This window comes from Otolemur garnettii, unplaced genomic scaffold (assembly GCF_000181295.1).
Source record: "Otolemur garnettii isolate 467f Iridium unplaced genomic scaffold, OtoGar3 scaffold00090, whole genome shotgun sequence".
NCBI lineage: Eukaryota > Metazoa > Chordata > Mammalia > Primates > Galagidae > Otolemur > Otolemur garnettii.
The window spans coordinates 349,453-374,244 of NW_003852485.1; the positions used below are offsets into that span (position 1 = coordinate 349,453).

Below are 24,792 nucleotides of genomic sequence, written 5' to 3' on the forward strand. Positions count from 1 at the left end.
TATTCCATGGTGTACATATACCACAGTTTGTTAATCTCTTCTATAGCCCTTATTCTCCTCAGTGTGCTCACAGACCCAGCAGGCTAGAACAGTGGTTCTCAACCTGTGGGTGGTGACCCCTTTGTAACAATGAAAATAAATCCTGCATATCAGATATCAGACATTACAATTCATAACAGTAGCAAAATTACAGTTACGAAGTAGCAACAAAAATAATTTTATGTTTGGGGGTCACCACAACATGAGGAACTGTATTAAAGGGTTGCGGCATTAGGAGACATTAGGAAAGTTGAGAACCACTGGGCTAGAATTTCAGAAAAGGCAAGAAGCTTGCTAGCAATGGCTAGCTTCAGTGTAAACTAGCTGACTTTTCTTTGTTCTGACTCATACAGCTTACTTTTTAGTTTTCCTCTTTTTCTGGGGGTGCTTTCCTTTGCCAAGAATGGGGTCTTCGGTCCCCATTCTCCCAGCAATTATTTCAAACTTTTTTCATCATTTTCAAGAATATGACCTTAGGTAATATAATTTAGCAATGTACCATCTGTAAACTGTGGAGGATACCTCAAGACACTCATAATTGTTAATAAGATGCAGGTATTATGTGAATGCTTGGATATTTGAGCATTTTCATGTATGGACTATTATAGCAAAAATAATTATTGACATGATTGGGAGCTTGCCCTATGAAGAAGAAAGACTACATGTCTTTTAAACCTTATCTGTTACCCCAAAGTAAATGGAAAATAAAAATAGCGTGTTGATATAAAACTTCACTATTCTGATACAATGCATTAGTTATTGGCTATTCATACGTAGTACCTTTTATCATTTTTGTTTTCTAACATAAGTATTACTGCTTAATTTCAACTCATTTGTGTTCATTTATATCAAGCTAAGTTTTAGTTTCTGTTTCCCGTAGGATTTATGCTATGGCTGCCATTGTCCACCTGCTATCTCCTATGCTTGCTGCATGGCTTTAAATTATGTATAAAGGGAAAGAAAAGGTTATTATCTAGAACAGGTTATAAAGAATCTCTTTATAGTTCACAGCCAAGACTATATTATCTTCAGGAAGGGGATAACAATATGAAATCAACTACCTTATAGGTGAGTGGTCAGTTTGTGTGCAGTCTTTTGAACTAGATACAACATTTGACAATTGATTATCATAAATAAATTGAGGGGGATTATAACAGATAATATAGGCCCTATGCACTGAAAACAAGCCTCTGGGACCTATGTAGTACTTGTTTTTCAATCCCTAGTCTAAAAAACATTTTTTAAGTTGCCGTAAAATATAACAAAATTTACCATCTTAACCACTTTTAAATGTATGGTTCAGAAATGTTAAATGTATTCACACTGTTGTGCAACCAAGAAAAATATTTTTAAAGGTACTTTTGTTTTTTTAAGGAAAAGAGTTTGGGAAGTAAATAATAGTAATTATTTGTCTTATGGAAAATTTCCTGGCTCTGTGATGGAAATTGTCAGTAATAAGTTTTAGAGTAAGCAGTTTGAGTACCAATGGTCTGCAGTTGCTTTTACTCACCATCAGTACTTTTTCTTCAAGTAAAAGAAGGCTCTGCTGAAAATAGGTTGTTAACGTTGAAGACAAAAGTCAAAGTCTATCTTTTAAGTCATTGCAGTAAGGAATTGGAAATTAAGTGGACAAAGAAAACTGAGTTCCATTTTGATTGTCACCTAGCAAATTGAAATTATGAGTCCTTCAGATACTTGCAGTAGCATGAATTATGGAGAATTGTTCTATTGAGCAGCAGAACAAACACGACCTGGTAGCTTTGCCATAGAAAGTGGCTTGTTATATAGACGGAAGGTGGAGACGTAGATCTCTTGGAGATAAAGGGTGTATTATTTTAAATTGAAGAAAATTTTTTGGAACCAGTCAGCAAATCACCTGTTATTGTGGTATATTTAAATGGTTTTACTATTCATAACTGTTTATTATGTGGCATTTACTATAATTTAATTTCATGACCTCTTACATTTGGAGTTTCTGTACTAGAAATGTACCTTTCCCTTAATTTTGATGTTTCTCAGCCTTTTAAAATCCATGTCTCCTTTATGACAAATGACAAACATTAAAATCTCACAAATCCTTGGAGATTGTAATGTGTGTTCCTTCCCACACAGTCCCCACACTGATTACAAACTTTCTCCTTTAGTTCCCTTATCCTTGAATATTCTGCAGAGCCCTGTTTTATATGATTTATGATTATTTTAATATTAGCCATTTTAAATTGTATATACCTCCTTCCCCATCTCCAGATTCTAACATGGCCCCTATTCAGAGGAGAAAAGACGCTGTAAAGATCCACGTGCCTAAGCACAGCTAATTAAGCAATGCCATGTATCTATTTACCTCAGAGGGGCAAAACATGAACTGCACAGTTTCCCTTCTGATATTATATACTGTTTGGATGTACTGTGGAATCCATAGTTCTTGATAAACAGTCTGAGAGAAGTACTACTGAAGAAAAAAAGGAAGTGGGGCAAAACTGAGATTCATGGGTGTGGTCTTGGATTTATTTTTACAGTGAAACCTTAACTCTTAGAAGATTGCATAAAAAGTTTCACCGAGTTCTAACATCCAGCAAAATAGAGATCATTGACTGTGGAGCTTTGGGTTTGACCAGTGCGATTGTGCTACCTTGGTTATCCTGCTGTATTTAACCAGATAATCTATGGAGAAAAAATACAAAACTCAAATTCTGACACTGCTGGAGCTATGATACTTAACTGTCTATTGTATCAGCTGCCTGAATGGAACCCAAGAAATAGTGTGGTACAATGGGTTATGGGTATACCTATAACCAAAGTTATAGGAAAGTGAGAATAGAAATACAAACGGATAGATATGTGAGCTGTCATTGGTTGCTTATATTATACAACTTAAAATTGAAAAGTGATCATGGCTCGGAGCCTGTGGCTCAAGTGGCTAAGGTGCCAGCCACATACACCTAAGGTGGCGGGTTAGAATCCAGCCTGGGCCCATCAAAACAATAATGATGGCTGCAACCAAAAAATAGCCATGCGTTGTGGTGGGCACCTGTGGTCCCAGCTGCTTGGGAGGCTGAGGCAGGAGACTCGCTTGAGCCCAGGAGTTGGAGGTTGCTGTGAACTGTGATGTTACGGCACTCTACCCAGGGGGATAGCTTGAGGCTATGTCTCAAAAAAAAAAAAAAGAAAGAAAGAAAGAAAAGTGATCATAAGTAAATGTTAGGAGTGACAGTTCTCTTCCATTTTCTTTAAATGTATTTAAGTGTATTAAAGGTCTACCTTAACCATCCAAGACAGAAGACATCTTATTTATGTGCATGTACTGTGTGATTGATTGTTTCCTTTTTGCTCCTAAAGATTTCTGTTGTTAAGAAAGCATACAGCAAAGATATAGAAAAGACGATATGAATCTCTCATTCATTTACTCACCTCTTTGTCTGCTAAAGTAACAACTTTTCTGAAGCAAAATGTGAACTCCTCTTATTCATAATCCAAGGGGTTGAGAAAGGGTAGTGGCTTTCTTTTCCAGGGCAGAGTGGAAGGGGTAGCAGTTACTCAAGGTGATTTCCTTTCCCCATCCTGAAACTGCTTTACATTTGTGTTGGTCTCTCACCACAAATGAGAACTGTGGCAAAACATTTACCCAGAAGTAGAATAGGCTAGCAATAGGGGAAACCCAGCAGAGAGGGGCCTTTTCCACCTCCCCAATCACCCACGCTTGTTTCTACCACCCACAGAAAAATAGACCTTGTAAAGAACTACAAATTATCCCAGGGTAGAGCTGGTGGAAATCCTACCTTAAAGTGTGTGATTCTCTTCAAACTTAGAATCCCAGTATATATGTAACTAACAGAGGTCAGCTGTTCTACTGAACAGGTGATAGGAGGGTGGAACATTGTTTGGCTCACACCCCCAGCCTCAGTGGAACTGTAAAAGCATCAAATTTTTACCATTGATTATTACTTTTTTTTGAGACAGTGCCTCACTTTGTCACCCTTGGTGGAGTCCCATGGCATCACAGCTCACAGCAACCTCAAACTCCTAGGCTTAAGTGGTTCTCTTGTCTCAACCACCCAAGTAGCTGGATTACAGGCATCTGCCACAATGCTGGCTGTTTTTAGAGATGAGGTCTCACTCTGGCTCAGGCTGGTCTCAAACCTGTGAGCTCAGGCAATCCACCCACCTCATTCTTTATCCAGGACTGGTTGACTGTCATTTGAAAGTCGGTAATACTGGCTGCCAAAGACAACAGACTTGAGATAATGTTATCTATTGTCAACCTAAAGAAAGAAATTTCAAAATTAATATAGAGAGTTTATTTGGGCCAAGGTTGAGAACTGCTGTGTAAAACATACTTCTAAGTTGCCTTCAAAGGCCTCCATTCAGCTTTTGTTATAAGCAGGTTTTTAAAGGGAAAACGGGATAAGGAGTGGACTGATACTGAGTTGTTTGACAGGAAATCCCACTGGTGTATAGAAATAAAGTTGGTTAGTGATTGGCTGCACAGGATGTGAGTTATGGTGTCCAGCATATGGCATTTTATGGCTACTTCACGTCAGTCAAGAGCTCACATAGCAAGTGGATTCAACAGGTAATTATTTAGCTCACAGGGGAGAGGGAGACATGACTACTGTCACACACAATCACTTTTCAATGTACTCCCCTCCCCAGGCCTGATAATTAAAGGGGGCTCATATTCCTCATACATAAATTTATTTTCTTTCTCTATAAAATAAGGAGGGAAGTTCATTTTAAAAGGGGAGGAGAAGTAAAGAGAATTAGACTACTAGGTCAGAAGATACAACATCCATATAATAGGAGTCCCAGACAGGAATACAAGAGAAAAGACATTGCCAAAAAAATATTTCAAGAAAATTTCCAATAACCAAAGGATGAATTTCCATTTTGAACTGTAAATACTTACTGCAACAGATATAAATAGTCCATAACAAATTATGGTTCTGAAATTTCAGAATCCTGGGTTAAAGAGAAAAAAAAATCCTAGTAGTTTCCAGAGGGGGGAGAAAGAAAATAGGTTAAGTACAAGATAAGGAATCAAAATAGGTGTGGGCTTCAGCAAAAACAGAAGGTAGAAGACAGCATACCAAAGCTTTTAAAATTCTGAGGAAAAATTACTTCCAATCTAGAACTCTTAACCTAAAACTATTAAGTCTGAGGGTAAAGATAGATTCAGTTATGCAAGGTCTCAAAAATGTTTACTTCGCAAATACTTTCTTAGGAAGCTGCTGTAGGATGTGCTTCACTAAACAGAGATGTAACATAAGAAAAAAGATTTGGGATACTGAAAGTGAGAGATTCAACTAGAGAGTGATATGAACAAAGGGAATCACCAAATTTGAGGTGAAAGAAAGTCACAAGATAAATGCCTGCTTTTCATCAGGCATAGAAACCAAGTCAGTAAGTCAGCTCACTGAGACATTCCTATAAGAAGATGATAAAGTTATATGAGTGATAATAGGAAATAAACAATTTTTTTAGGGAAAAAGTTTTTCGGAAAAGGAAACACAGCTTTAGTATATTATATGGCTCAGCAATGTTATAATTACTCAACATTATATAATAATAAGAAAGTAAAAGGTGAGGGCTAATCTAACCAAAAACAGGATATAACAGTATTGGGAAAATGGGAATCTAACCAAAAACAGGATATACCTGTATTGGGAAGATAGGGAAATAGGAAGGAGGAGGTGTTTAAAAAGCTGAATCCTTATTTTGCATAGGCATACAGAGATACATTTAAAAAAAAAAGTCAGCCTATAGAGTTGTTGCCAAGGTGAAGCAGGAAAAGGGGAGGGGAGGAGAGAGCAGAGGGTTACTGTTTTTATTAAGTCTTATAGAGTTAGTCGTTCAACTCATTTAAGGTATGGGTATGGACAGTTCTGATAAAAATTTTTAAAGACTTGGGTGGCACCTTTGGCTCAGTGGGTAGGGTGCTGGCCCCATATACCGAGGGTAGTGGGTTTGAATGTGGCCAACGTGGCCCCAGCCAAACTGCAACAAAAAAATAGCCAGGCATTGTAGCAGGTGCCTGTAGTCCCAGCTACTCTGAGGCAAGAGAATCGCCTAAGCCCAGAACTTGGAGGTTGCTGTGAGCTGTGATGCTACAGCACTCTACCTGTGGCAGTAAAGTGAGACTCTGTCTCTAAAAAAAAAAAAAAATTTAAAGACTAAATTAAAGGGAAACAGCTAAAGATTGTGCTTTTTCATCAGACAGAAATATATTTATCTGATTCTTCAACTATCTAGTTCTGTGACTTTATTTACCCTTCTGAAGGTCAGTTTTCTTCATCTATAGAGGGATGTAAAGAGAGAAGCAGAAGGAAGAGTGATAAAAATGAGGTAGTTTATGCAAAGCACCTGGCAGATAGATGTCAGTTCCTTCATGTCCTCAGTGCTTCCCATGACAAAATAGGAACCATTTTCATCGTTGCTGGGATGCTTGCCATTCAAACAGAAGACCAAGATTGGCCTTCTGGGCTAGAGCTGTGTGCCTCTTTGTACTGAAGGCATACATTGTTATCTGTGTCCTCTCTCAACTATCTGCAGATAGTTTGAAAATTTAATAGAATGGGGTGATGACAGTATTGGTGGGGAAACATCAGGATTATTATTACTTGGTGAGTAAAGGGCTGTGGTCACAGTCAAATTTCTCCATCAAGGACTTTAGGACAAATTCCATTAACAGAGAAAACTTTTGTCATGCAAGCTGATGAGTTATAAAAATTTTATAAAACCAAGATTAATAAAGTACTGTTGCCCCAGGCCATATACCAAAGTATCAAAATATCTAGTTTTAGAGAAAGTCTCCTGCCTTAGCAACTGCTATTTTTGCTTCTACATTCTAGACACTCCTTTTAGAACAATTCAAAAAGCAGATCACTGTGGAAATAAGGGCTACTTCATGAAGGTGTATTCCTTTCCCTCGCTGCATATTTGTATGTGTTTTACAGTGCTTTCCAGGCATGACTCCACACCCTATGGCAGTGAGTTTAAATCTGTCTAGCATCTACCCTGTACACAAAATTATAATCCAGGAAGTCTTAGACAGGGTCTGTTAATGTCTTTTAAAACCATGCTGTATGATTGTAATTTATTGACAGGTTGGAAACAAGTGACTCTACCTTAAATATTTTAAACTGGGGCAGATGAGGGAACTGAGCTCCATGAAATAGTTAAATGACTTGTTTACTCTCCCCAGTCACCAAGTATGTCTAGACCAGACAGGTGTTCCGCACTGCAGCTCTGATTTTCATCTTTGATTGGCTTTAATATAGAAGTTTTCTTAGTAGAGAAATTAATAAATTTTACACACAATGTAGTGTAGTTAAAAGTTAAGTTTGGAATCTTTATTTTATAGCATCTTTTAATTTTTTTCCCAGAGACAAAAGGAAGTGGTATTAATAGAAAATCAAAGTTTTTAATCAGCTCTTGCTTCCCCCACCAGTATGATGGTAAAGATTTATTAGGTCTTAACATTCACATTTGAGGAAAAACTGGTGTAACCCTGAAAGTGATAGAAAGTTGGATAATTTTAGCACAGATGTGGGTTTGAAAGTTTAGTTTGTTGGGCTACTCAGGGGTTTTGAGGTCCTTAGGACTATTCAAAGGAAGAGAGTATGTTGTGTGGTGTAAAAATACTGGGCCTGTTTTTAAACTTAGACATTTAGAGTCACATTCTAAACATCTTGGGAATGATTAGAAATCGAGATCTGGAAATCTCTGAAACCTTATTTATTTTCTCACTGGAGTTCCCACAATTACTTCTAATAAAACAAGTTGTGACTTGTGCAAACATTTGCCCAACAGCCTCTGTATGTCCTCAGGGAAATTAAAAGCAGAAGTATGAAAAGCTGTAGAGTCCTGTGCCAGTGGTTAAGAACACAGAGTAGAACTTTATAATTATGTAGGCTCTTGCCTGTTCCTAGTTATCATCAGTAATATTCTCAAGGCTAAATGGCTGCTGAGCAATTTTAAACTTATTAAAAGAGAATTAGCTTTTTTGTAGAAAGGTTCTCTTTATGTCTCCTGAAATTTCACTCTTTTCATAGAGATTGTCTTTCAAATGGTTTTCTTCATTATTAATGATAATCTCTTCTAGGACTGTTGTCAAAAATTCAATTCAGTGTTTTTGCCTCCCACCACCACCAAAACTTTTTTTCCCCCTCTGTTTCTTTTTGTCTGGCTATCACCACAGTCTGCCTAGTCAGCAGGGGTCCTCAAACTTTTTAAACAGGGGGCCAGTTCACTGTCCCTCAGACCGTTGGAGGGCCTGACTGCCGCCCCGGGTGAGTCGGCTGCTAAGCAGGACAGGCAGTGGCAGCAAAAACACTGGCGGGCTGGATAAATGTCCTCGGTGGGCCACAGTTTGAGGATGCCTGGTAGTGTTTTGAAAAATATGGGTGGTGAACTGTCTACAACATAATCACCTGAGGGCTTTGCTAATTAAAATGTAGATTCCAAGGTACCATTTCAGGGCAACTGATTTAGAATCACAGGTATCTGAATGCTGCCTTGTTTGCGTATTAGGCAGATCCAGTTGACCACCAAATCCTGCTAATTTTGCTTTTGAAATGTCTCTTAAATCCACTCATCTTTCATTTCCCCTGCTCTAGTTCAGCCCTCCTCTCTTACCAGAAATACAGCAGTGGTTTCCTATGGGATATCTTCACTTTGTCTCCCTCACTAGTTTGTATTCCATGCTGGCATCTATTCTACCTTTCTAAAACATATTCCTCTCCTGCTTGAAAACCCTCCATTACCCCTTAATGTCAGTAGGTTATAGCACAATTTCTTAGAGTGACATTCAAGGTCTCCTGAGTCTACTGAGTATGGTTTGTGCAGTTAGTGCACTCTACAGCTCGAACAGGTGCTAGTCCAGTCATGGATGTGTCCCCTAGAGATTTTTCAGTGCAGTACATACATGGTAACCTTGATTGTAGCCTGTCATGACACCTTCACTTCTCTATCCTCCGTGTACATGCTAGATTTGTGTAAACAGAACGCTAATCCCAGTTACTAAAGGCACCGTAGTAGTGCCTGCTCAGTGCCTCTGTTCTTTTCAGAATGAATGTTCTTTCCCCTTTTATTCTCTGCTTGTTGAAACCCTTCTTATCTCTCAGGATCCAGTTTTAGTGTCAGACCCTCTGTGAAGCCTTCCAAAGTACCTCTCATTTTAATTATTTCTCGTATTAAACCTTTATCTTGTTTATAACCTTATGCTTAGCAGTTCTTTTTGTCTTCTTCTGAGGTAAAACTTACAGTGAAATGCACAAATCTCTAGTTAATCATAGAGTGAGGTCCTTCAAATGATCATACCTGTGCTACCCAGACCCCTACTGAGATACTGCGTATGCTCATACCATTTTTACACATTTGTAATTGACATTTTAGATTGTTTTCCTGTGTGTCTGTCTCCTTGAATTATAAGCTCTAATTGGAAACAAAGGCAAAGACAATGACTATCTCTCTCTCAGAGAGAAAAGGAGCTCCTACTATGTGTTCACCATGAACCAGTCTTGCATGTTGTGTGAATCAAGATACAACTCAGCCTCTCCTTCAGATATACACAAAGCAATGGTTGAAAAACACAAAAATTGTGCTTCTCTTGAATATAACAATTCAAAGTATAAGATGTCCAGAGCTGGCTGGGTGCTATAGCTTAGTGGTTAGAGCACTGGCCCTGCACACTGCACACCAGGGGCAGTGGGTTTGAGCCTCACTCAGGCTGCCTTATCAACAAAAAGAAGAGAGCGAGCGAGCAAGAGAGATCCAGAGCTGATCTGGCAGTTCTACAATGTCAGGGATGTAGGCTTCTTCATTCTTACTGTTTACTCATCCCTAAAGTGTTTTCTTCACCAGAGTGTTCTAGATGGCTTACCATCACGTGTTATCCAGCTGAGAGAGGGAAAAGGTGAAAGTAAGAACTTAGAAAGTTATACCCATTTGCCAATGACCAGACTTAGTCACATGAAAACCAGGAGTACTTGTACTGTAAGAGAACAGGTAAATAGATATTCAGGAATAAATGACATATTTGCTATAAATATGGTCTTACTTAATCTTCATAATAACCCTACAAACTACAGTGTGAAAACTTATTGATGTTCAGAGAAGCAAAGTGAATGAATGGCTTTGGCTTGAAAATTGCAGATCTACTTTCTGAATTTAAAGTTTGTACTATTTTTTTTACCCTGCATAATAAAATATTTAAAAGGGAATACATAAATGTTGTTGAATAAAGTCACAGTAATTCTCTCTGTATTATAATCACATATTCTCATATGACAGATTTTTTACAGTATATCATCTCTTTCTATGACACTCCATGTTACTTTATTCTTTGTTTTGCACTATTTGTGAAATGAAATACCGTATCAACTACTTTCTAACTAAGCCCTAACTTATGATATAAATTAAAGCAAAATAACTACTTCTATAGCTACAAAATCACTTATAAAAAAATAAGTCATCCTATTTGCTGAGCCAAAGCTTCTTTACTGTGTATTTGTTTGGTGATACTATATAATCCTAAAATTGAACAAGATTATATCATCCAACCATGTCATTTTAAAAACAAAGAAAATTGAGCCATGAAACTTGTGGTTTATTTCAGTTCCACCCCTACTTGTTTTCAAGCAGCATGGGAAAAGCTCTAGCCTAATTAATCATTTTTATAGTAACCATCATTGTTATATGTAAGAATTGTCTAAGGTTTGCAGGGTTGTCCTGATCAGGAAAATCACACTGAACAATGGATAAAAAAATGAATATAATTCTGGCCTGTTTTAATGAAGAATGGATATTATCTAACATTAAAAACATATTCATTGCAGTGGGAAACCTGTTTCAGAAAGGATGGCTGCTACTTGATAAATAAAAGGAATGGGTGAGATCATTCTTTCCCATACTTCAAATACCTCCTAAAAAAAAAAAACCAAAAACAACCCACCCCCTACCTACCAAAGCTTTTCTAAACTTCATAAATAGGGTGGCTGATTTCTTCTCCAAACTATAGCCTTTTGGATATCTTAGGGTGCTCATCTAGTTTATGCTTCAAATTACAGCTAATGGTAGCTTCATGAGGATAGATTTCGGTCTATTTTGTTGTCATTGCATTAGTGGTGCCCACTGAATATGATATTCAGTATAAATTTTATTGAATGAGCATATTGGCCTTGGCACCCTGGTAGAATACTTTGCAACTGACTTTAATTAATCATCCTTGAACTAAGAATTTTAAACATTGAGTCTAGTTTGTAACAGCTGTGTAGCTGTAAGTAAACTGTAATGGCTTCTGAACTGTGAGAGTCAAATGGGAATATTAACAGGAATACATAACAGGAAATGAAAAATTGGTGAAAATACTTGTAAAAAAAGAATTCACTTTAAGTTTTCAGTATTACCTCTGAATCCCTTGCTTCATCTTACGTGTAGTATGCAAGCAATTTTTTTTTTCTAATTGAATTGAATAGTAATAGGATATATTTTATATGTGTAGCAGTCGACAAACCGTTGTTAGGACTGGGAAATCATCTCCCTTGCTGGTCCTGCCTCTCCTACCTCAGGATAGTTTTGTTATTGAACCAAGGGAGCAATGAAAGAGGAGGCAGCCTGCTGCCCAGGGATTTTCTTGGTGCTTCTTTCTGGACAGGCACATAGCAGGCGCTGACTGGACTAGAGAGGTGGGACAAAAACCTGCTGGCTTCCCATTCTGCCTTCTCATCTAAACCACCCAGTCTGGGTAGGAAAAAAGGAATTACTGTCAGAGGGACCAGGTGGGCGGAGGAGGGAGTACCCAGGCTTCAGAAAGACTAGAGGGAAAGGAAGGGAGTAATCTGCATTTAGCTAGTCCTGCTACATTCTGGTGTTTCAGGATGTTTTCTTGAAGTTGAAAGAAACCAGCAAACAAAATCTAAAAATAAAATGAAACCCTAACTGGAAGAGTGTTTCCAAGGCCAGAATTGCTATAGTTTGAAACTCTCGGCTTTGGGGAATGAAACTGGCCATGAGAGTTGAGTTTGAGCATGTTTACTATAAATATAAAGCACTCCACTGGAGTCTGGCAAATTTTGCAGAAGGTATACCAAAATGTAATTGAAATTGGCTGTCTTTTAAATTAATTTTACACTTGAAAAATGCTAAAGAAAAGAAGGAACAAGTGGCTTTAAAGTTTAGGGTGTTAATATTTTAAATCTGTTCAGTTATTTGTCTTAATTTAATTTCCTTTTTCTCCAGTCATTGTTGCTGCTCTAATACCCAATTCTCTTCTTGATTTAGAGATAGGAATTAAATGTTTCATTTACTGATTTTTGTATCAACCTGGAACTTTCAGCATCCATTCGTATTTCAGGCAATAGGATGCATCCATGTGGAATTTACTCAGTAGCTCCCCTTAGTGACATTTGTATGATCTAATTCAAGGACCTGAATGATCTAATGTCGCCACTGATTTACTTGCATATGATGAAACTAGTTTTGCATTTTTAAAAACAAGAATGTACCTTTTGATGGCAAAGATACACATTTTTAACTCAGACTCAAGAACTGTAGGGCAAGGAAGTTTCCTAGAAATTAAGTGCAAACATTTTTTTTATATTGGAAGGAAGGTAATTGGTTCCAGAAGATTTAGTGGTGCTTACCTAAGGTTTCATCAGTGATAAAACAAAGCAAGAAACTAGATGGAGTCCCCATTCAAGGCTCTTATTTGTCCCACATTTTAAAATTACAGGTGTGGTTTACATCAATAATTTGTCATGACATGCAGCTTTTTAAGGCAGTGATAGATAATTTAGTCACTTAGCTACTAATGCCTCTAATTTATGCATTAATATATTACAATATAAATAGTCTCTGTGACCACCTACACATATTTTTCTTCTCACCTTTACTTATTTTTAATCTCATATTTTTTGTAAGTGGCTTTAAATACTTTTTGAATGAGACGGTATCTAAATAAATAAAGTACTCTAAGTGACATTTCATACTTATACTGATTGCTTATGTTTCCACAGTGTCTATGGTTAGGCAGAGATTCTAGCAACATTAATTACTCCTATAGGATTTCATATTTTTCATCTATTGGTAGCAGTAGAAACTAACTTCCTAAGTGGGATACATAAAGAATTACTATTCTTTTAGTTCTTCACAAAGTAATTATAATGCTCCTAATAAAACTGGGAATTGTTTATGTTAAGTTTGATAAATGACTTTGGGGGGGTATTTAGTATCTTAAAACGAGAGACGTTGGCTGCTGGGATTAAATTACTTGTATATGGATATTTAAAAGAGCATTGTGATTTATGGTCAGTTGATTTTTGGTTAGGGTTCCAGGGCCATTCAATAGGAAAAGAAGAGCCCTTTCAACAAATGGGTTCCTGGGCAATTGGATAGACTCATGCCAAAGAATGAATCTGGATCCCTACCTTTTAACATATTCAAAATTAACTCAATATGAATCAAAGACCTAAATGTAAATGCTAAAATTATAAAATTCTGAGAAGGAATGGCATGGCCTTTAGGCAACAGTTTCTTAGATATGGCACCAAAAGCGCAAGCAACAAAAGGAAAAGATTGGTACACTGGATTTCATCAAATTTTAAAACATTGTATATTAAAGAACACAAGAAAGTGAAAAAACAAGTGTAATTTCACTACAGAATGAGAGCAAATAATTTTAAATCATGTAGCTGAGAAGAGCTTAGTTTCTAGAAAAATACAAAAAACTCTTACAACTTAGCAAGACAACCCAATTTAAAAAGCTGACAAATAATTTAAATAGACATCTCTCCAGAGACATATAAATACCCAAAAAGCACATAGGGAAGGATGCTTGACATCATTAGTTATGAGGAGAATGCAAAGCAAATCATGATAGGTTACTACCTATGTCACATTCACTGGGATGGCTTAAATTAAAAAATGGACTGTAAGACGTGTTGGCTAGGATGAGGAGAAATTGGAACCCTATACATTGGTGGTGGAAATGTAAAATGGCACAGGTTCTGTGGAAACAATTTGGTAATTCATCAAAAGAGTTATACATACATAGAATTGCCATCTGACTCAGCAGTTCCATTTTTAGGCATGTATCTGAGAGAATTGAAAACATATGCTCACCCAAAAATATGTATACAAATGTTCACAGTAGCTTTATTCATAATAGCCAAAAATTAAAAACAACTCCAATGTCTATCCACTGAGGAATGGGTAAACAATATGTTATATATCCATACAGTGGAATATTACTCAGCCATAAAAAGGGAGTACAGGTACATGCTACAACAGGGATGAACCTCAAAAGTTATGCTGTATGAAAGAAGCCAGACACAAAAACCATATATTGTATGATTCCTTTTATGTGAAATATGCAAATCCATAGAGACAGAAAATAGATTAGTGGTTACCAGGAGATGGAGGAAGAGGAGAATTAAAATTTACTTTTAATAGGTACAGAGTTTTGTAGGGGGATAAAAATGTTCAAGAATTAGGTAATGGTGAAAGTTGCATGACATAATAAATATTCTAAAAAAGTGCTTAAGTGTATACTTTAAAATTAGTGGATATTATGTTGTATGAATTATATCTCAATTGAATATGCTAAAAATGTTAAAAACACACACACATACACACATACACAACACGTGTGTGGCCACAGATCAATTGAAAGAGGCTATGACAGATTAGAGACTGTTACTATGAAAGATTTCCAGAAAAATGAAATAACTTGATACTCCTATAAATAACAGAGAACTTTGTTCTTTCGCTTTTAGAGGATTAAGAAAAAGGTCTTGTGTTACAGTGTTTACAGCTGGACACAAAGAATCAGAATCATTAGTTAACCATCTGCTTGGGGCCAAGGAATGTTGTTGGAGATGTTTTGCAAACTGAGATGAGAAAATCAGATTATCTACACTGAGCAAATGACCTGTATTCAGAAACAGCAGGGAAGTTGGAACACTTATAGGTAGTGGAGGTAGGACTGAAAGGATGTGATTTTTCTTTTTTAATGTACACTCTACTAGCAGCTCTCCTTAGATTTTGTGCTAAAAGAAGAGCATTTTCACACATTTTAATTGCTCTGTGATAACAGCAGTGCGAACTCCATCCACAAACGTTTATTATCCATTTAATTTTGCTCTAATTTCACTGTAGCAAGAACTTACCTTGTTTAAGGGGAAGTGAGAATCCATTTAGTAAAAAGAAATTCCTTCCTACATCACCAATCCTGTTCTGTAATGAAATATTAATAATAAAATGGCCTTTTATATTTCTCCATTTTTAGGTTACATTTATAGATTACTATTCTCAAAGTACCATGTTTTTGAACAGCAGCCTACTTTCTCCTTGTACATAAGTAAAGAATATTTTAAAATTATAGAAGCTAAGGTATCATAATATTTCTTGTCAGGGTTTTACATGAACGTTTTATGCCTTTATAATAAACCTTTTTGGGGGAGGGAGGAGGGGAGTCTGACTCTGTCACCCTGGCTAGAGTACATTGATGTCATCACAGCTCACTGCAACCTCAAACTCCTGAGCTCAAGTGATCCTCCCGACTCAGTCTCCTGAGAATAGCTGGGACTGCAGGCACACACAATTACAGTGCATCAATTTTTCTTTTCTTTTTTGAGACAGAGTCTCTTGTTGAGGCTGGTCTTGAACTGAGCTCAAGCAATGCTTCTGCTTTGGCCTCCCAGAGTACTAGATTACAGGCCTGAGCCACTATGCCTGGCCCTGTAATAAACTTTTATAGTACTTGGTGCTGTAATGTTTGTGATAAATCTTATACAGCTGTCTTTAGGGTGCATTTTAAAAATGAGATTTATTTAACTTAATAACTACCTAAATTGTTTCGATTATTTTCCAGACCTGTTATTTACTGCATCCTTTATAGTAATGCTACAGGACGAAGAGGAATGGATAAAAACATTGGTGAGCAACTCAATAAAGCATACGAAGCCTTCCGACAGGCATGCATGGATAGAGATTCTGCAGTGAAAGAACTACAGCAAAAGGTGTGTGGTTCAATGGTTTCAAAGTTATTCTTTATCCTGGTAAATGGAATTTTAGGGACTTTTACCACTGAAAATGTTATATTCTTAGAACCTGGCTTGAAGAATTGTAAATACTAAAACAGGGATGTTAATGGATGAAATTTGATATTTTTATTTGTTGTCTTTTCAATTAATTTATAATAGTCTTCTGCTCTTTATGACAGTTAAAAATAGACCATTTCAGTAGCATCTTTAATGACTGACTAAAATTATCCCTATACATATAACATTTCTTTTAGTACTTTTAGCTTCTGAAGAAAGTAAATTGGAGGAAAGGTATATCCAGGCAAAAATTACTTAACCTAGTAGTTCCTAGGCACATTTCTGTTAATGGTCCATGATGAGGTTTTTACTGATCTGCAGCAAAAGGAGAAAAATAAAGCTAATGTAATAAACTTCCCATAATACTAAATTTATTCCATTTAAAATTCTGCCTTCTATTCTACTATGTTCCATGTTTCCATATGATCAAAGGGCAGAATTTTATTAACATACACTTTTGTGAATTGATGATGCTAGGGTTATTTGCATCCTTATTTAATATTACCTAGTATTGTTTCAGAGGTCCTCAGTTCCACCCACACATTCTGGTATTCTCCAGAAGAACTCATAGGACTCAGCAAACAGTAATACTCATAGCTAAGATTTATTATAGCTACACGATAAAGGTACATAGTCACATTATTAATGGAAATAGACATCAGGAAGAGTGTAAAGGAATCCATACTCAGTCTTCCTGTGTACCGTTTCTCCAGCTTCAAAACTTCATTCGCATCTGCACAAGATAGGGAACTCCATTTGAGATTTATAATTTAGGATTTTTTTTTAATTGAGGGCCAATCACATAGACACCCTTTGTCAACCATAATTCCATACTATCAGAAGGAAAGGTGCTTATCATAAATCTCATTATGTAGTCTAAGAAAGCTGGAACAGCAGTCACAACCTTATTACTTTTTTTTTCCAGTTCAGGTTTATGGCATGAGTTGGTTTTTAAAAGCCAAGGTCCTGCTGCCAAGCAAGGGCACATCTTGCAAGTAGACCTTTCTAAAGATAACAGTCTATGTTAAATTTTTCCCATACAGGAAAAAAGTAGGGGCTATTCACTGATTTTCCATTTAAAAATTTTTTTCTTTTTACTAGCCTATGGAATTCTGAAGTCTAAGAAATATGCTAACCATGAAGTTTCTTCCATAAACATAGGAGCTGTGCAAAACTTCCTTCTTTCTAATTGACGAATCTATACAACCAGCTGTCATGCATATCTCCCTGCTTTTCCTCAAAAACCATCATTATTCTTTGTGAGTCTCCTCTTAATTTACCAAAAGAATACTCCATTGTACATATAAATAGACTTACAGACTGTAAGTCTTCATGGGGGTGGATAGGAGCAAGAGGTGTATAATATGACAGAGGACTTTCTAAAATTATTAAATTGAAGTTTAGAATTTAGATTTTTTTCCAGTTCAGGTTTATAACATAATCACTTCAGTAAAAAACTAAACTCCCAGCTTTAATCTTTATTTAGTCATTAAGTTCTAGAGAGAAACTTTGAGAACCCTATCTATATTTGTTCTAGGAAAGTTAGGAAGTCTTGAGATATTCTTAGAACTTGATGGTAATAGGAATTCCTCTTAACTCCTACTCTTGTTGTACTGGCCAATGGTAAGCAACTGAAGATGCTGATTATTTAAGTCCTTTCCTGCCATGGAAGAAGCTTTTGTTGATATTAAGTGTATATTCCAAGAAGGAAAAGGGAAAGGGAAATTTTTTTTAATATTTATTTTTTCAAAGTTGATGTTTGTTAGGTACTCAAGAATGCATGAAGAAAATAATGTATGCTCTATATTCTTTCTTATGTATAAGAATTAAATTTAAAAGATTCTGATTTATTTAAGAAAGATTAATTGAGTGTCTACTATGTACCGGGCTCTTGGTGAAGTTTTGAGAATACTGAAATAAATAAAACATCATTTATGCCTTTAAGGAACTTTTAAAAGTTCAAATAAATAATAATATTTTATGATATAATTAAAAAAGAAAAGATCAGTTTCATGATCTGATTAAGTACTTCTTAGTCACTGTGCAGTGCAGGACAATATATGAACATGGACAAGAGGCACCTAACTCAGTCTGTGAGGATCAAGATATGAACTCCATATGAGTCAACGCTTGGGATTAGGAAGAATTTAATAAACTGGGGGGAAAGGGTCCTGCAAGCAGGGGAGCACTATATAAGAAACTCAGAAGTGAATGAACATGGAGTATATTGTATGTACCATGAGGTGATACTGTCGCTTCAAAAAGAATGATCAGGGGCTCACACCTGTAATCCTAGCACTCTGACAGTTTGAGGCAGGTGGATTGCTTGAGCTGACGAGTTCAAGACCAAACCTGAGCAAGAGTGAGACCCCATCTCTACTAAAAATGGAAAAACTAAGGCAAGAGGTTTGCTTGAGCCCTAGAGTTGGAGGTTGCTGTGAGTTATAATGCCATGGCCCTCTACCCAGGGCAACAGCTTGAGGCTCTTTCTCAAAAAAAAAAAAAAGAATGACAAGAGCATTGCAGAAAAAGAAACTATAGAAGTGGATTTATGGGCTGATCATGATGAGCATGATTTAGTAGTGTACACTATATTCTTAATCAAAAGTTACTGATGGAAATATGCTTAAGGATTTAAGTCTGCCTGACAACAGGATAGAGGGATAGAGATAGATAGGATACAGAACAATGTAAAATTCAGCTCAATAAATAAATGTATACTAAGAACCTGTTTCATGCTAAGCAGTGTCCTAAGAGCAAAAATGTAGTAATAATCCAATTGTACTTTATGCATTTTAATGTTTGTATTAACACATTATGTAATTGATACACAAAAATGTACATATATATATTAAATATATGCATATATATTCATATCCCAGTGTTTAAAAAGTGAATGGCAATCATTTTGAGCAATGAAAATGAGGGGTGAATTGGGGAAGAGATCTAAGGTTTATTTAGGAGATATAAAATGGAAAACAGGTGGCATCTGAATGCAGGCCACATATGAAGATGATAGAATAGATTCTAAGATGATACCCAGTATCTAGAATAGATGACTGAATTGATGATGGGTGCTAGTGACTGAAACCAAGGATGGATAAGAAGGTGTAGATTTGGGGATGGGGAAATAAGATATGTAATTAAGTTTCAATTAATATTTTAGTTATCTGTGGGGCATACAAGTGAAAATGTACAATGGATGGTTGTAAATAATGGACCTGGAATCCTAGAAAGAGGTCTGAATTTGATATTACTGAGATTATAATAATAAAGTTTATTATAGCCTTATATGTGGATAACATTTCCCAGTTAGAATATATAGGTTGAAAGAATAGTTGAAGGACTGAAGTGGGGGAGGGGAAAGGGAAGAAAGCTAAGCAGTTGACCCCTAGAGATTCAGAACATAGATTAAGCAGTTAAGAGGCATGGGAAGAGAAACTTGAAGAATACCAATATTTTAAAGAATAGACATAGAGAATGGGAACCATTAAGGAGACTAATATAAAGTGTTTTAAGAGGTAGGAAACAAATTAGAGAAAAAGAAAATGATATCATAAAATCATTAGAAAAAAATTTCAAGAAAGATGCAGTAGTTAGCAATATAAATATCCAAGAAATGTAGTAAGATGACAAATGCATAGACATTGGGTTTGACTATATGGAGGTCATTTACATTCTTGAGGACAGTTAAGTGGACTGGAGAGGGAAGACTGCAGTAGAGAAATGGGGAATAAAGAAGTAAAGACAATATAAACCATGTAGCCAAAAAGTTTGACTAGTGATTTCTATTTTTAAAAAGCCAAGGCCCTACTGTGTCCTACTAGCACTGGGCCCTGGCCTTTGCTAGACATTCCATCTTCTTCCTCTACCACTCCATTTCCTCACAGCCTTCTTACCACATGGGTTTATTGCTGTTTCTCAAATAAATGCCTGGGTCTCAGGACCTTTGCATTTACTACCCCATTTTCCTGGATTGTTCTCCTTTGGATATTTCCATAGTTTCTTTCCTTCCTTATTGCTTTCAGGTTTCTACTCAGCTACCACCTCAAAGACGATCTTCCTGACTATCCTAAATAATTTGTCTCCTGAATAAAAATGTAAGCTTCTGTGAGGACTGGGGCCTTGTCTTGGGGACTATTATGATCCCACTACCTAGCATATACATAGTTAGATGCTCAAATATTTAAAGTTAAAGGACAAAGGAAGGGTGAATAAGAGGAAGAAAAGAAAGCCAGTCAGTTGACCTCTGAAGGTTCAGTCATAGGTTAAAGAATTGACTGTGAATAACTTAAGAACCACCTATTCCTCTCAGAAAGTAAGAGAGTAAGAGAAAAAAATAACCACAAATGGAAATAAGCTTATAGGTGGTGGTAGCAGGAAGAGGGGTTCAGCAGCAACTCAAATAGAAGAAAGAATCAGTGAACTTGAAGACAAGTAATTTGAAAATATGAAATCTGAGAAGCTAACAAAAAAGAGAATGAAGAAAAGAGAACCTAGGAGATTTTAGGCATGCCATCAAATGGAACAGTATGTGCATTATGAGAGTCTCAGATGGAGAAAAGAAAGAGAAAAGGTCAGAGAGATTATTTGAAAAAATATTGACTGGAAACTTCCCAATTTGGGAACAACATGGACACACAAATCCAAATAGCTAAATGAACTTCAAATATGAGAAACCCAAAGAGACCCACACTACCGGTACACATTATAGTAGTACAATTGTCAAAAAACTGTAGCCTGGGGCAACAGGGTGAGACTCCATCTCAAAGTAAAAAAAAAGAAAAAAAAAAGACAAAGACTCTAAAAAGCAGTAAGAAAAAGGTAAGTTGTTATGTGCTGTCCCCAAAAGGACTATCAGTAGATTTCTTTGCAAAAGTCTGATAGGCCAGAGGCAATGAGATGATATATTTTAATTCCTGGTGGGGTTAAAACAGGAAAACACTGATGAAAGAAATTGAAGACATACACACAAATGGAAAGATATTCCGTTCTTATGGATTGAAGAATTAATTTTTTTTTTTGAGACAAAGCTGTCGCCCTGAGTAGAGTACTGTGGCATCATACTTCACAGAAGCCTCCAACTTGGGCTCAAGCCATTCTCTTGCCTCAGTTTTTCTGGAGATGGGTTTAGTATTTAGTGGAGATGGGTTCTCACTTTTGTTCAGGCTGGTCTGGAACTCAATGAGCTCAAGCAGTCCACGCATCTAGGCCTCCCAGAGTGCTAGGATTACAGGTGTGAGCCACCACACCCAGCCCTTAGAATTAATATTGTTGAAATATCAATGCTGAATTCCATCCAGTTCTCCCACCGCCCAGCCGCTGGTCTTAGCAGCTCAGGCAGTGGCCAGGCAGCACAGCTTTGCAAAGGCTCTCGGCATGCCTGGCCCGCCCCTGAGATGCAGTGTAAGATGTTGAATTATGGGAGACTTTGACTGTCTTGAGTATGAGCTTAACATTCCATAGATGGGGAGTTAGTTTTTATATCTAATGATACAAAATATTCTAAATGGCAATATAGAGTCCCAGTCTGGAATTTATTGTCTTGAACATTTTAAATTACTTCTATTCCCATGTTTTTTATTAGAATTGTTTCCCAAAGAAAACCATTCCATGATCATGGCTCTTTCTGTCAGAATTGTGTACATTTGCTAACATCTTTGGTGTAGTAGTCCTGTTTTCCCAATAACTTTGTTACTGTGCTGTAAAGGACTGAAAATTGTAGTATATATGGTAATAAATTATGAATTGGTGGGACTTAAGTAACAGCTTATCAACATCTGAAGATACTGGTACTTAATATCCTCTTAAGGAAAATTTGCCTTCAAATTATAAACTGGAAAGTCACTGGAATGACTGTTTAAAAAAGAATTACAATAAATGGCTTTTTAGATTTGGGGTATGTATGTTAAGAATTGTGTACAAATTGAAATGTCTGTACTAATGCTCAATACAACCAATAAAATCTCAACTACAAAAAAAAAAAAAATGCTACTACAGATTCAGTACAATCTCTATCAGAACACCAATGATATTCTTCATAGAAATAGAAAAGTCCCAAAATTTGTATGGAACCACAAAAGATCCAAATAGCCAAAGCTATCCTGAGCAAAAAGAACAAATCTGGAGGCATTATGCTACCTGACTTCAAAATATACAACAAAACAATGGTAACCAAAACAGCATGGTACTGATATAAAAAAGGGCACATAGACCAATGGAAGAAAATAGAGAACCCAGAAATCTATGCATTTACAGCCAACTCATTTTTGACAAAGGCTCCAAGAACACTAACTGATGAAAGGACTGTCTCTTTAATACGTAGTGCTAGGAAAACTGAATGACCATAAACAGAAGAATGAAACTAGGCCTCTATCTTTAGCCATACACAAAAATTAAATCAAATGGATTAAAGACTTAAATATAAGATATGAAACTGAAACTACTAGAAGAAAGCATGGGAGAAATGTTTGGGGCATTGGTCTGGGCAGTGAATTTTGTGTAATACCTCAAAAACACAGGTGATAAAAGCAAAAATAGATAAATGGTACTGTCAAAGGTAAAGTTCTTCTGTATAGTGGAGGAAACAATCAACATAGTGAGCAAACAATCGATTGAATTGTAGAAAATATTTGTAAACTATCCATCTGACAAGGGATTAATGACCATAATATATAAGGAACTCAAATAACTAAGTAACACACAAAAAAAGAAAACCCCAAATAATACAGTTAAAAGTGGGCAAAAGATCTGAATAGACATTTCTCAAAAGAAGATATGCAAATGACCAACACAAATCTATGCAAAATATTTAACATCACTCATCATCAGAGAAATGTAAATAAGAATCTCAACAAGATATCCTTTCACCTCAGTGAAAATGGTCAAAAAGTCAAAAAATAATGATGCTGGTAAAGATGTAGAAAATGAGGAATGCTTGTGCAGTGTTGGTGGGAGTGTAACTTAGTATAGCCACTGCAGAAAACAGTAGGAGAGTTCCTTCAAAAACTAAAATTAGAGCTGTTATATGTTTCAGCAATCCCATTACTGAGTATATATTCAAAGGAAAGGAAATCAATATATTAAGTGAAGAAATATCTGCACTCTCATATTTATTCTAGCACTATTCACAGTAAACAAAATACGGAATCAACCTAAGAGTCCCATCAGTAGACACATATTATAGATTAAAAAACATGGGGAATATATATATAATGGAATAATAGTCATTAAAAAGAATAACATCTTAACATTTGTAGCATCATAGATGGAACAGAGGTAATTATGTTAAATAAGCCACTCATAGACAGACAAATACAACATGTTCTCAGTCACATGTGAGATCTGAAGAAGGAGATTTCATGAAGATAGAAAGTATCTATCTTAGTAGTTACCAGAGGACGGGAACAGTAGGGGAAGAGATGGGAATGGAAAGAGATTGATTAATGGTACAAAAAATACAGTTGAATACAAAAAATAAGATCTAGTGTTTGACAGTTTAGTAGAATGTATATTTCAGAAAAGCTAGAATATAAACATTTAAATGTTCCCAACATAAAGATAAGTAGCCAAATTACCCTGATCTGATCATTACACATACGAATAAACCAAAATGTCACATGTACCCTGAAACACTATTATGTATCAATATAAAAAATTTTAAATAAAAACTAAATAGAAGCATAAAATAAAACTCTGTCTCCACCAAAACTGTCCTTCAAAAATGAGGGAGAGGCCAGGTATGATGGCCAAGATAGGAGGATCACATGAGGCCAGAATTTCAAGACCAACCTTGGCAACAGAGCAAGACCTTGTCTCCTCAAAAAAAATTTTTTTAATTAGCTGAACATGGTGGCACATGCTTGTAGTCCTACCTACTCAGGAGGCTGAAGCAGGAGGATCACTGGAGCTAAGAGTGTGAGGTTGCAGTGAGCTATAATGACACTGCTGCACTGTAGCCCAGGTGACAAAATGAGACCCTGATCTCAAATAAGGATCAGGGGAAGAGGGGAAAAATCAAGATATTCCCAGACAAACAAAAGTAGAGAAAATCTGTTACTAAGTGATTTCCTCTTCATGAAATACTAAAGGGCATTCTTCAAGTTGAAATGAAAGGATGCTGGATAGTAATGTAAAGTCATATAAAAATATAAAGTTCTCTTGACAAAGGTAACTATATAGACAAATACAAAATCTAATATTGTAATTTTGGTTTATAACTCCACTTTTTTACAAGATTTAAAAGAGATACATACAAAATATTAATCTATATTGATACACATTTAACAACTAAATTTGTGACTTCAATAACAAAGTGAGATGACATTGTAAATTAGTGCCGTTTTTGTATGAGGGTTAATGTTAAGTTGGTATCAGTTTAAGGTAGTCATTAACTTTATGATATATGTAATTCTCATAGTAACCACAAAGTATATCTGGAAAATATGCACAAAAAATGGGAAGGGAATCAAAATGGATTATTATAAAAATCAACTAAATATAAAGGTAGGCAGTCATTTAAGAAAGAAAGGATTTTTTAAAAGCATTAAAACAGCAAAAAACAAACAGCAAAGTGACAAAAATGAGTACTTATTTGTAATTACTTTAACTATTAAAGGATTACACTCCCCATTCAAAAGACATAGATTGGCAAAATGGA

At 36.1% G+C, this 24,792-nt stretch overlaps 1 protein-coding gene across 4 annotated transcripts in view; it reads left to right on the top strand.

The window, feature by feature from the left end:
* Window positions 1–24,792, top strand: part of TANK (TRAF family member associated NFKB activator) — a 93,453-nt gene that overhangs the window by 23,039 nt on the left and 45,622 nt on the right. For all 4 annotated transcript variants that reach the window (XM_023516339.1, XM_023516336.1, XM_023516338.1 and 1 more), the window contains exon 2: window positions 15,905–16,052. In XM_023516339.1, the coding sequence (XP_023372107.1) occupies window positions 15,954–16,052 (99 nt within the window). In that variant the 5' untranslated portion in view covers window positions 15,905–15,953. The remainder of the gene's footprint in view (window positions 1–15,904; window positions 16,053–24,792) is intronic.